The sequence below is a fragment of the Ciconia boyciana genome, chromosome 15, assembly GCF_034638445.1.
Source record: "Ciconia boyciana chromosome 15, ASM3463844v1, whole genome shotgun sequence".
NCBI lineage: Eukaryota > Metazoa > Chordata > Aves > Ciconiiformes > Ciconiidae > Ciconia > Ciconia boyciana.
In genome coordinates, this window is record NC_132948.1 from 6,134,183 (window position 1) to 6,147,500 (window position 13,318).

Here is a 13,318-nt window from a genome sequence, read left to right on the forward strand (position 1 = left end):
TTCAGCATTCTGTTATTTGATCAAAAAACAACCCCAGCAGTTCTAAAATTGGATCTCGCAGAAGGAGTTGTTAATATGCCCGATGACAACAGGCAGCTGAACTGACACTTCAGTGTAGGAGGGTCTCATTAACAGAATTCATGCCAAAGTACATGATAAAAAGATTGCAGTTGGCCCTAGTTACAAGAAAAGGTTGTATTTCAACCTTACTGTCCAAAATCACAATTTATTCTCTTAAATTGATCTTTTCAATGTGAATAGTTTTTCAAAGTGTACATAGAAAAACCTTTAAATAACCTAATGACTAATTAGGTATGCATTTGTAAATGATGCTACAAAACAGCAAAGAATAATCATGGACAGATGAAGAATTATCTCATCCATCAGTATATCAGATCACTGGAACAGATATACTTAGCTTTACTGAAGGGGAAGAAAAGACCTCAGTCTTTCCCAGAAGACTTTATTGGATAAATGTTTTTGTCATCATACATACAGGAAGCTGGAGTCTGGACTATTTTGTACCAAGGAAAAAATCAAGTTTAGGAGTCTAAGGAACCTGTACACAGGATGTGGGGCTGAAAATCTTCCTCTCTCAGTACTGTCCAGAAATAGCTCTGAACCTTTTAGACTTAAAGAAAAAATGTTATGTTTTAGACATTACTAGCATTTTATGCTTGCTGTGTACTGTGATAACCAAAGTTATCTAAACTTCCTGACCACTTTTGCATTTTTCTTGGTATATAAGTCCAATGGGTTAAATATTCAATAGGTATTAGAGCAAAAGTAGTGATGACACTGGAGCTTAATAAGATTTAATTTTTTGTGGTTTTTGAAAATATTTGATGACTTTTCACTCACTCTCTCTATTTTTCTCTTTCAGGAACCCTGATGGAGATGTCAGCCCATGGTGCTACATTGCACAGCATGAGGATGGAATATATTGGAAATACTGTGAGATTCCATCCTGCCGAAGTAAGAGCACCATGCAATTTTTTTAGGCCTGCATCTCTGTTGACCAGAGATTGGCCGTTATACAACAGTGGGTAGTGATTTTCAAACAGAAACTAGGATAAGGCCAATCAGCTTATTTTCATTTGCAGACTAAGCAATATTTTAAACGGGTCTCTAGAGTTAATGACAAGCTTACTGAATTGTTCCTCCATTGCTGTCCTTTTCATCTCATCTCAGAATTACTGGATTATATTATTTACAAATAATACCAGACAGAGAATCACTCAAAACTTATGAAGTCAGTACTGCTAGTTTTTTGAATCCATAGAAATATGTCATTCATTTATTAAAATCTAGAGGACAAAAATTAATAGGAAATTATTAATGAATTTTTTTACAAGGTACTTATGTGTCCATCATTTGCAATTAGCTTGTAAAATGGATGGCATTAGTTTAATGTGCATAACACATCATACACAGAATTGCTTGGAAGAAAGAATAAAGACTTGGAAGAAAGAATAAAGAATAAAGACTGTATGAGAGGACATAGGGAAAAGGTGGCTATTTTGTTAGGTATATGTGAGCTCTAGGCTAGAATTCTGTTCCTTGCAGGTACATATACTTAGCATTGCTGTGAAACCACAGACTGGACTTTGATTTTTTTTTAACAGATAATTCACAAGCTATTCACCTGAAGCTTCCTTGCAGTATTTAATAGTTTTAATGTATTATATTATTTACCTTGTCCAAAATGTGGAGGTTTTGTCATGATTCGTGTCAATATGTTCCAAAATTTTCATTCCTGAATGGTCCAGGATAAACTCCTAAGAATCACATTCTTTAAAATATGCCTAAATATTAAAAAGATATTCCAGTTTTGCATGTTAACAAGCAACCATAACTACACATTTTATTAAGTCTAATCATTAGTGCCTTTACTTGCTTTCCTAACTTCTTCTGTGCAAGTACTCTCTATTTCTAAGGGATAACTTATGTGTATACTGTTAAGCATCAGAGCAGTTGTCCTTACATAGGCATACTTCCGATTGGAAGAAGTACATTTCTTACTTGAAGTTAAGAAAACAAAACCAAAAGAAAAATGGATCTAAAGTGGTTTTTTACTTTGTCCACAGTTCTCTTTTTTTATGAATGTGAGCGAGTGATTCACATCTTCAAGCTAGGCAAACAAATACGTAAGTGTGACCTTAAGTCGGGTGGCTTCTTTTACCTAGACTTAAATACAGATTAAGGAGTCTAATTTAAATAACACAAAATCATTCAACAGTCTGATACTCATTGTTCAGAGGACATCTTACTCTTATTTTTCTAATATACCAGGTCCTATTTAGGAAACATGACCCTCCTAATTAAGAAATTTATCTTGGTCTAAAATGAAAGAATTTGCATTTTCTTTAAAGACCACAGATGTTAACAAATTCTCTGGATATGGCACCAGTAAAAAAGCTGAAAGGCAAATTCTCTCCACTCCATTTGTTCTACACAAAGGATCCTTTTAAAACCAGCCTCACTCATTTTCTCTGTGGTGGGGAGCAGAGGATTTAAACTTGGACACTTACTTGCACAGATAATCCAGACTTACATTTACAAAATGTCCTTTTGACCAGTAGCAGCTGCTTCAAGCATTGCACTGAAACTGGATACTAGAAAAAGGAATTGCAGCAATTTAGAACAAACTGTACATTGCAAGCCCATCCAAGTCTTAATACAAACCTCATGGTTTATGAAGCTGTGTAAGTAAAAAAAAACTTTTATTCTTTACCAGATTTTCTGTTTTCAGTAAGCATGATGCTAAATCATAGGACCATCAAACCCGACTTGTGACGTGCATAGTACAAAACTGAGTTTTGTGATGGAGCAAGAAAGCAATTGTGTAAAGAAATCCTATTTGAAATTTTTAGAGAAGTAAAAAAATTGTCTTATATAAGCTTCTTTTCCATAATTATATTTACTACTAGCAAAGACAAGTATCTGGAGCGTAATTTACCTATAAACTATACCCACATAATATCACTACAATGCCAACAACATGAAGCGTCTTGATTGCCTAGAGAGATTTGCATGCAATGATTCACTGTAACAATAATTAAGAATCTACAGTTAAGAATTTTTCATTATGATGATGATTTCACATGATTATATCATGTGTCTTGTTCACTAATATTTATACGTAACACTAAGTGTTTCATTCAGAAATGTGTTCTGGCATTCTGCATGTGTAAACATGCAATACAGAATTTAGCAATGTTAGATGAGGATGGATGGGCATAATCACAGAAGACAGTGGTAGTTACGCCAGTAGGAGCTTAGTCTTTCCTTTTCTTCCTCTCCTCTTCTTAATGGCTTGTCTGCTAAGCAGACTGGAATGGGCATAAACAAAATAAAAGGCAAGAAGGCAGCACTGAGTCCTGAGAGAACATGTGCATCTCACATGGAGAATTCAGAACTGAATGCTTTAGATGGTTTGTTTGCAATGTGGCAGCTATTCCTGACTTTTTTGGTCTCTTTGTTAATGAGGTTAGGCTGAAATTCAAAGGAAATAACAACTTACGCTCCCAAAAGGTAAAAGAAAGAAAGGCTTGCTGTCCCACTTAATTGCATCTCCATGTTTATGGCCCGCATGAGTCTCTTACCATAAACAGATTTCTTTACTGGAATCATATTTCCTGTGTGCATGTACATCATGTAATAAATTTATTTATTACTGAAATATTGATGAAATGTTAAATGGCAGAGCCAGGTAAGTTATACAGTGCTGTATTGATCACTCTGTAAGACTGACCTGTATACATTTGAACACAAGAACAAAGAGAGTAGCTCGCACAATTTGAGACAGTATACTGGTGCATACTACCATTGCAGAAAGCTAGGAGGCTCTTGAAAGACAGCTGGATGAGCATAGCTGGAACATGGTTTTGAGCTCAAAAGGATTAATTCCATGTTTTAATACATGTGCCTGAACATGTAATATGCAGAAGCTCTGGTGTTTGCCAGGACCTCGTTATGTCAGATGCTGCTTAAAAGAAAAATAGCATGCTTGCACAAAAGAGGTGCCCTTTTAAGCACAAGAGAACAAATAGATACAAACGGGTGGAGACAATGTAACAGTAAGACATCACTGATCAGCATGAACACTAATTGCAGAACATTGACTACCTCATTTTTGCCAAGCTTCTTTAGTAGGGTAACCATTAAGAGCAAGTTAAGGCAAAAGATTATGTTGGAAATTTTTAAAGGTCAGAGTAACTAAACAGTCACTACCTATCTAGAAATACTTTTGATTCTTCATTGCTATATATATATATATATGTATATAGTTTTATACATACACATGGGGTTGTAGGATACCTAGGTCGGAAGGGACCTCAGGCCGTCATCTAGTCCAGCCTCCTGCTCAAAGCAGGGCCAGCTCTGAGATGAGACCAAGTCATTCAGTTTGTTGGATTAGACCACGTTTATCCAGCCAGGCCATGACAACCTCCAGGGACGCAGAGTGCGCTCCCTCTCTGGGCCCTTGTTCCCATGCTTGACTGCCAGCGTGGTGAAAAGATTTTCCTTCTATCCAGTCTGAACATCTCGTGTTTCAACGTAAGCTCCTTACCTCTTGTCCAAAATGCATCACTGTGAAGACCCTGGCTCCATCGTTGTGACAAGCTCCACGTAGGTATTGCAGAGCTGCTAGGGAGTGCCCCTGAAGCTTTCTCTTCTGCAGGCTGAACAAGCCCCCATCCCTCAGCCTCTTCTCACAGGGTGAGTGCTCCAGCCCTCTGAGCATCTTGGCTCTCTGCTGAACTTGCTTCAGACAATTAATGTCTTTTTTGCACTGGTGGGCCCAAAACTGGATGTAGTTGTCTCAGTGTGGTCCTAACAAGTGCTGAGTAGAGGAACAATCACTTCCCTTGATCTCCGGCTGTGCTCATCTTAATATAGGCCTGTTGGCCGTCTTTGCTGCCCAGCACACTCCTGGCTCATGTTCAGCTCCCTGTCTATCAGGACCTCCAGGGCCTTTTCTGCAGAGCTGCTTGACATACATAAATGTACATTGTCTTGGTTTAGATTTATGTTGAGTGGCTCCCTTAGCATACATCCTGATTCAGTTTAATATAGTACGAATGAGGAGCATATTATTCTAATATACTAAAAATATTGTTGAAAAAGCAGTAATTTGTGATCATAGAATCATAGAATAGCTTGGGTTGGAAGGGACCTTAAAGATCATCTAGTTCCAACCCCCCTGCCATGGGCAGGGACACCTTCCACTAGATCAGGTTGATCAAAGCCCCGTCCAACCTGGCCTTGAACACTTCCAGGGAGGGGGCATCCACAACTTCTCCGGGCAACCTGTTCCAGTGCCTCACCATCCTCATAGTGAATAATTTCTTCCTTATATCTAATCTAAATCTACCCTCTTTCAGTTTAAAGCCCTTACCCCTTGTCCTATCACTACATGCCCTTGTAAAAAGTCCCTCTCCAGCTTTCTTGCAGGCCCCCTTGAGGTACTGGCAGGCTGCTAGAAGGTCTCCCTGGAGCCTTCTCTTCTCCAGGCTGAACAACCCCAGCTCTCTCAGCCTGTCCTCGTAGGAGAGGTGCTCCAGCCCCCTGATCATCTTCGTGGCCCTCCTCTGGATTCGCTCCAACAGGTCCATGTCTTTCTTATGCTGGGGGCCCCAGAGCTGGACGCAGTGCTCCAGGTGAGGTCCCACAAGAGCAGAGTAGAGGGGGAGAATCACCTCCCTCAACCTGCTGGTCACGCTTCTTTTGATGCAGCCCAGGATATGGTGGGCTTTCTGGGCTGCAAGTGCACATCACTGTGGATCTGATATAAAAGCAGTGTTTGCCAATTAGATCTTCTCCAACTAAGGCTACAAATGATCTCCCCTCTGCTATTATACTGTCTACTCCGATTACCCTTCAGTAGCAACTTGGTGGTGTCTCAGGTTTAGGACCAGCCCATCAGTAGCCATAGGAAGAACTGGTGTATCAAAAATCATATATGCATGTACAGGAGCAAATTTTTTTGTGTGTTGTCCCAGTTCAGAAGAGTGTTTCATCATATATTTGATGTGGGACTACTAAAGTGCTTTTAGCTGAGCATATATCCTTGGGCTCATGTAGTTTGTTGATTTGATATAAAAGTAATTTGAAGATCTGGGCACTGGCATGGAAATAACTGTTCGCTGTTAGGCTAGATGAAGCTTCTCCTGTTTATTCCCAATCACATGACACTAATTTTGTTTGCTAGATACAAGAGAGTTAAAATACTGCTGGGACACCAAAGAGACTAATTAGCTTTAGGATGTACCCAAATGGTATGCTTGATTTAGTTACAAAATGTAAGAAGTTTTCAAATTACTCAGTCTGGTTTCTTAGCATGGAACATATTGAAGTACTAATCCCCTGGAGACAAGGTTGAAGGGTCTCACCAATAAAGCTACTTAAAAAAAAAAGTAGATATATAATATGTGTTTTTAGGAAATCCCAGGTCTCCTAGGAAAATGAGCTAGGTTGGTTAACTAGGAAGCTTTTTCAGGTCAGTGAAATCATGCACTGTACAAAAACCTGAGCTCTCTGAGAGTTATCTGCCCAGCTGTACTCAGCTGGAGTGGGGCTGCAAATGGGGATTTCCAAAGGTATGTTAAATCAGGCTGTAACTTGAAGTCTCTGTACTTAGACGCGTGTTGCTGCAGGCCATATCAAAGCCATAACTCCACACAAGCATTTATAATTGAAATTATATCATTCTTAGAAAACAAAATTATTTTATGAACAACATTTGAAGCAACATCATCTAATTATTTAAAAAAATATATACATACTTGAATTTTCCTCCCAAGTTCATTAATTATTCTTTATAATACTATAATCATCCTCCTTAAGAGTATAATCATATACACGCCAATATATTTGCTGGTCACTAATAGATATGCTAACCCTCTTCCTCAAAATAAGGAAGCTGCCTTAAGCAACATAGCCTAAGTCTGGGAGCAAGTTCTCAGGCAGACTTGTTAACTGTTCCAGATGTCAGGATGATTCAGATTTTAACGGTAAGCTGACATCAGTTTACAAGCTCAGTATATAATATTCCAAAAGAATAGGGATGAGACCGTCTTTGTTAGAATTAGACAAATAGGAGTTCTGAATTCAAGGCATTATTTCAATGACTGCTGCATGTGGACATGTATAAGAAATCCCAGAAATGAGCCTTCCAGAATCCAATGAAGAGATACTTTCAGGACTACTGTACAAGACTGCTCAGTACAAAAAGCATAATCGCATTCCTATTGTATGTATGTGAAAGTACAATAATATAAAAGCAGTTTACTAACACACAGGTTATCTGATAGAGAAAAGGGTCATCTGTACAAGAGACGGCTAGTTCAAAAGGAGCACCAAAACAGCTAATCCACATGCTATCAGGCATCAGAGACTGCAAAACCCCAAACCCAGCATTTCCCCCCACAAAAAAACTATTGGTAAGTCAAAAACCTGAAACAGTACTGTGCCACAAGATGTTGGCAAGAGAGAGTTCAGTGTTTACTGGGTACTGAAATAACAACGACTGAATAAGTAAAACTCTCATATAGGTCTCTGACTGCATCATGTTATACAGAGCTGTGGAGGTTAGGTGGAAAAAAACTAATCCTTGTCAATCTGTTACGGAGATAAAAATTATCTGACCACAGAGCTGGTAAGAGATTTAATTCCAAGTATGTGAGCAGATATGACAAGTAGGCAAGGGATAATTTTATGCCGTTAGCACAGCACTGTATTGTACCCCACATCCTCTCTCTAGTAGCTATGGCTAAATTCCAGTGCTTTGATGAAAAGTGCAAAACCACAACAAAACAAAACCAGAGGACAAATTATGCACTGGAGGGGGAAAACTCTGACCACCCATAGTGACCAAGGAGCCTTGAAATGTTCTATTAATACAGTATAAATAGATGTTTCTTTAAAAAAGTAATATTACTCACTTTGAATCTCTTTGTACATACCATAAAATATGATACTTTGAATTCATATCAGAATTTGAGTTTTAAATATTAGGAAATTCCCCTATATAAGTATATAGTCTCTCCCATAAAACTTGCCAAACTCCATCCTAAAATAGTTTAGGTTCCCTTCCTCAAATATCCTGCTTAGAAAACTTCCAGAACTTCATTGTTTTGAAGATCAGACAGAAATCACATTATCTAATTTACATTGTTAGAATATGCATGATCATAGTCAAAAAAACCCGCAAAACCTCTGAAGCCAGTTAATGCCTTTTTTTTTTTTTTTAATTGTCTCTATCGGGAGAAATGAACCAGGTATTTATCTTGTCTATATTACTGCAGTTTACAGAGTATTGCAGGTATATTACTAAGAAGATATGATGCTATTTCACCACCTGCCATTTATCCTTGGGCATGTTTGGAAAATATGACAAGGAGTTAGCATAGAGTAACATTTCCCATACTGCGAAATCAAGAGAAGAACATATAGAGAGCTATTTAGTAACCAGGTAGTGCATAAAATGGTCTGTGTCTTGGGTGTTTCCAGGCACACCTTTAGAATGATGGTTGTCTGTTATTCTTGCCAGTGCCGGGGAATCTAGGGTGTTACAAGGACCATGGAGAGCCACCACCTTTGACTGGCACCAGCGAGACCTCCAATAAACTTACTATCCAAACATGCATCAGTTCCTGCCGAAGTAAAAAATTTAAGGTGATTTCTTTGACATACATTTACAAAATGTTTTCAAAAACAAAAGATGGCAATATGCCTAGAGCTCTCTATCATATTTCCCCCCTCTTTTTTTTACCTTCAGGATGTCTAAGGTCTCACTCCCACTCCATGGGACCTAGCCCTCTCTCTGCATCCAGAGCGATCTGGGCAAATGACCAGTTAATAACGCCAGGGTGCCAGGAGAAAGTATGTTTGCTTACTGCAGTTATGAGTGATAGGGTGCCCTAATTGCCCTCCATTCCATCTTTCTCACTAGTCTTAAGTAGCATCCTGACAGCTCAATCAAAAACAGGTTGTGGTGGGACCTCTGGCCTCTGACTAATCATACTTCTCCAAAACACACATATTCTGCTGCCAGCTTTCTTGCTCATACAACCTCCTGCTGTCACTCCTTTAAATATTATCCTTCCCTTCCTTATGCATCTTTGTTGTCAAAGTTTGCAGGCATGGAATCAGGTTATGCTTGTTTCTGTGGAAATAATCCTGACTACTGGAGATATGGGGAGGCAGCCAGTACGGAATGCAACAGTGTTTGCTTTGGAGACCATACTCAGCCTTGCGGTGGGGATGGCAGAGTCATTCTTTTTGACAGTAAGTATTGAAACAGGCTCAGTTTTTCCCAAAGGAGAGGCCTCAAATGTTCAGCAAATTAGGGAAAAGGGTTTAAATGCAATGAGAACTGTTGCACGCAAAACAGCAAAACACCTACATTCAGTATAAAATAAAGTTGCTTTCCATTTCTGGATAAAATTCACATCCATTAATAATGTGAAATAGCACTTCCAAGAAATGATGCCAGCTCAGGCAACTGACTCATGCTCCAGAGATTGTCTCTTACTTCCCCACAAATGGTACTAACTCAGCTATCACAAACAGCACGTCACGGAAAGACTCCTTCAGAGCTGATCTTACCAGAGAGTGGATATATGATTAAGTGAGGCACCTCAAATAAAATTTCAATCTACACCAACTTGGGTTTTTTTATTAAACCAGACAAGACTTGCTATAACCCAGTTAACACAAAGCAGTGTAGTAGCACTGGGACAGGGAAGGAGTGTACCGCAAAAGTACAAACATGTTAGGTTGCTATTATGACCATCACTGATTTCATAATTTCTTATACATAGAAATCCTCCTTTCTACTCTTCTCAGTATACATACCAGTGCCAGCTGTGTAACTTCACAGGTTGATGGTATGAGTACCCAGTTGTCTGGCTGCAGTACAGGCTCCCAATATAGCTGGGAGTACTGGAAAAGTTCACAGTGTGCACCGATACATCATTGCTTCTCAGATCTCGACTGCCTCTGATGTAGAAGCTACCTTTTAAGTCAAGTTATAAACTTTCTGGAACTAAAAGTGGCATAATTTTCCACCTTCCGAATACACAACCAAACTTCCCATCTCCTTACTCTAAAACTCTGCTTCCCAGCTAGTGAGACAGAAAGACATTTCAGCTGAGACAGGAATTAGTCACTCTGCTCACTTCCAAATTCTCCCCAAGATATGAAAAGAAGCACCGAAACTGCATGTTGTGTTCAATGTTGAGATAGCATGTAGCTTCACACTGCAGCATCCTCCGTTTCTGCCTGCTCTTGGCCTCCCAAATCCTCGATGGGTAAAGACTTCCTTTGTAGCTTTCCTTTTCTGGAATGACCGAGGGCTCAGCAAGATGTTACCCTCAGGACCTGCACCGTCTCTTCTAGTAAACAGCAAGGGAGAGAACCGTGGCCAGGTAAGAGAGGTCATCCTAGTAACTGCCACCTATTTTCTTTTGCTGATGAACAACACCTGCTCAGCTCATTCCTCTTTTCCAGATCATGTCATATCCCTAGAACCTTCACCCCTGAGCCCTGTACACACACACCCACACCTCCCACCCCATTAACCTTATGTGTTTACGTGCTACTATCATGGGCTAAAGCTGTAACATTCAGACCCGCAACACAGAACTCTGCCAGCTCTAGAAGAAAATGAGAGAGGGAAAGCATTTCCATTCCATATGGGGCAATGCTGTACTTTGTTAGGCATCTGTGGAGCACTAGTCATTGGCATTCTTAGTTAATATTGCTGGTTTGAAAAACACCTTGTGATTCAGTAATTACAAATGGCACAGCCAAATACCTATAAGCCATTTGCAAAGAGGAAATTTGTTATCTCAATGATAAATTTCAATTCTATCAATTCAATCTATTCTATCTATTCAAATAATGCTATGTATTCAGTTAAATCACCAGCTCTGTTAGCATGGAGTAAGCGCCAAACACAAATTCCTCTATGGGGCTTAATACCTCTGTAGGGTCTTTCACATTCTTTCTATTCTTCTTTCATATTCTTTCAGTTCCTCTATAAGGTCTTTCACAGTGCGGCGCTCAAGTGTGAGGTTTGCTCAGGCTATGATCAAGCCTTGCTCCAGAAAAGAGAAATGTTTTCACATGATTTTTCTGGCAGACATATGCTACTTCTCGTTCTTGTTCCCCCAGCTCCCTTTTAATTTGTATTTATTAAAGCTCTTTCTCAGAGGCCTGTGAAAACGGAGACACTTCAAAACCCTTCACTTCCTTTATTTCCATTCTCACAGGCCTCTATTACAGGGCTTTAATTAAGCTTTCAGAGAAAATAATTCTACTTTGATTCTTTGGTCCTTCAGCCTATGATATGGGGGAGTGATAACTGATCCAAACAGTTTTGTCATGAAATACATTATTATGTAATACATATATAATATTGTGCATTTAGGGGATATATAAATAAATATATATGCATATATACCTATATACAATACATTTTTTAAATGATATATGTGTATATATAGATATGTAACAGGTCAGTTGGCTGGCATTTGAGTTTCTCTCTGGATTCATTGGTAAATAAGTTTGCACTGGGAATCTGGATAGTTGTCAAGGAATATAAAGATTTACTGGGTGTGTACTTGTTTTGAATATAAAAGGTCGCAAGAAATCTAAAAGATTTTCTTTAGACTTCATAACAGGATCTTTTTCAAGTTACTTAGTGAAGGTAAGGTCAAACATTAATTGGACAAGATCAAAAGGCAGGATGCTTAAAAAGCACATATAAATGGCCACAAAGGTGATTAAGGGATTACAACATCGTTCATACAAGGAGAGGCGGAGAGATCTTGGATTGTTTAGCCTTGAGAAAAGAAGGCTCAGGGGGGATCTTTTCAATTTCTATAAATAACTGATGGGAGGGTGTAAAGATGAAGCCAGACTCTCCTCAGTGTTATTGAGTGAATAGACAAGAGGCAACAGGCACAAATTGAAATACAGGAAAATCCATTTAAACATAAGGAAAAATGTTTTTTAGGGTGAGGGTGACACTGGAACAGGTTTCCTGGCGAGGTTGTGGAGTCTCCATCCTTGGAGACTCAAAACACAACTAGACAATGTCTCCTGCTCCGAGCAGGGGGATTGGACTAGACAATCTCCAGGGGTCCCTTCCAACCTCAGCTATTCTGTGAAGATCTGTTTTTTCAATTTGATAAGGCTGTGAAGGAATTTCAATAATTCAACAGTGAGAGTTACAGTCCCTAATCCAGTTGCCTGCCTGCCTGATAGGGGTGGAGTAGAAGTCCCTCAATCAGTGATTTAGCTTTCATCCTGTTTCTGCAGGGATGCGGGAAAGGGTACGCGGTTACATACAAGGACAAAGGATAGTTGCAGTATTCACGATTGATACATAGGTCTCAGAGTAATGAGACAGAATGAGTGTATCCCAATGCAACGTAATAGCTGTGCTCCCAGTGCTGTGGAAGGTAAAGAATACCAGTCTGAGAGACAGTGCATCCTGCTGGGGTAGCGAGTCTGTACCTTCAAGTCACATTTGAGTATTAGAATCTACAGAGTGCTAAAGCTGTGCGTAATGAATGTATAACCTCTTTTTTTCATTTTTCTCCCTCTCCTTTTCACAGCCCTTATTGGTGCCTGTGGAGGGAATTACACTTCTGCTACAGCTGTGATCTATTCCCCAGATTTTCCTGACACATACGGCACAGGCAAAGTCTGCTACTGGACCATACAAGTTCCAGGAGCATCTCGAATCCACTTCAGCTTTGCCCTTTTTGAAATCAAAGATGCTACAGATATGGTGGAATTGCTGGATGGCTATACCTATCATGTTCTAGCTCGTTTTAATGGCAAGAACCGGCCTCCTCACACCTTTAACATTTCTTTGGATTTTGTCATTTTATACTTTTTCTCAGATGAAACCAATCAAGCCCAGGGATTTGCCATCAGATATAGAGGTAAGAGGCTAACTTTGCTGTTTCTACCTTTCAATGAGCCAATAAAGCATTTAATTCACACAGGAGATTTCTGAAGTGGCAAAAAAGAGCAAATATTTTAAGTCTCATGTCTACAGGTTTTTCATCTCTCTTGCTGCCACTGCTCAGTGGGTAAAAGCTTCGCTAAAATTTCTCTCAATTTGGAACACTCCAGTCAGCTATGTCATAAATAGCAACATTTAAATTTTCAAAAATTCAATCCCATACACACCTGCCTTTCAAAACAGACTGGAAAATGACAAAGCTGAAACAAAACAAAAAAACAGTAGTCCATCTGCATCTTGGTTCATCTTGGCTCTTTCCAACAGTCTATTCCA

The 13,318-nt window shown here is 39.2% G+C and overlaps 1 protein-coding gene across 3 annotated transcripts in view; it reads left to right on the top strand.

Moving 5' to 3' along the window:
- The window catches only part of KREMEN1 (kringle containing transmembrane protein 1), a 36,733-nt gene that overhangs the window by 15,592 nt on the left and 7,823 nt on the right, over positions 1-13,318 (top strand). For 2 of the 3 annotated variants that reach the window (XM_072880362.1, XM_072880363.1), the window contains 4 exons: positions 884-975; positions 8,555-8,679; positions 9,138-9,291; positions 12,630-12,962. In XM_072880362.1, coding sequence (XP_072736463.1) covers positions 884-975; positions 8,555-8,679; positions 9,138-9,291; positions 12,630-12,962 — 704 coding nt within the window. Of the gene's footprint in view, positions 1-883; positions 976-2,087; positions 2,148-8,554; positions 8,680-9,137; positions 9,292-12,629; positions 12,963-13,318 lie in introns of all 3 variants that reach the window. The other variant, XM_072880361.1, reaches the window with a different exon arrangement.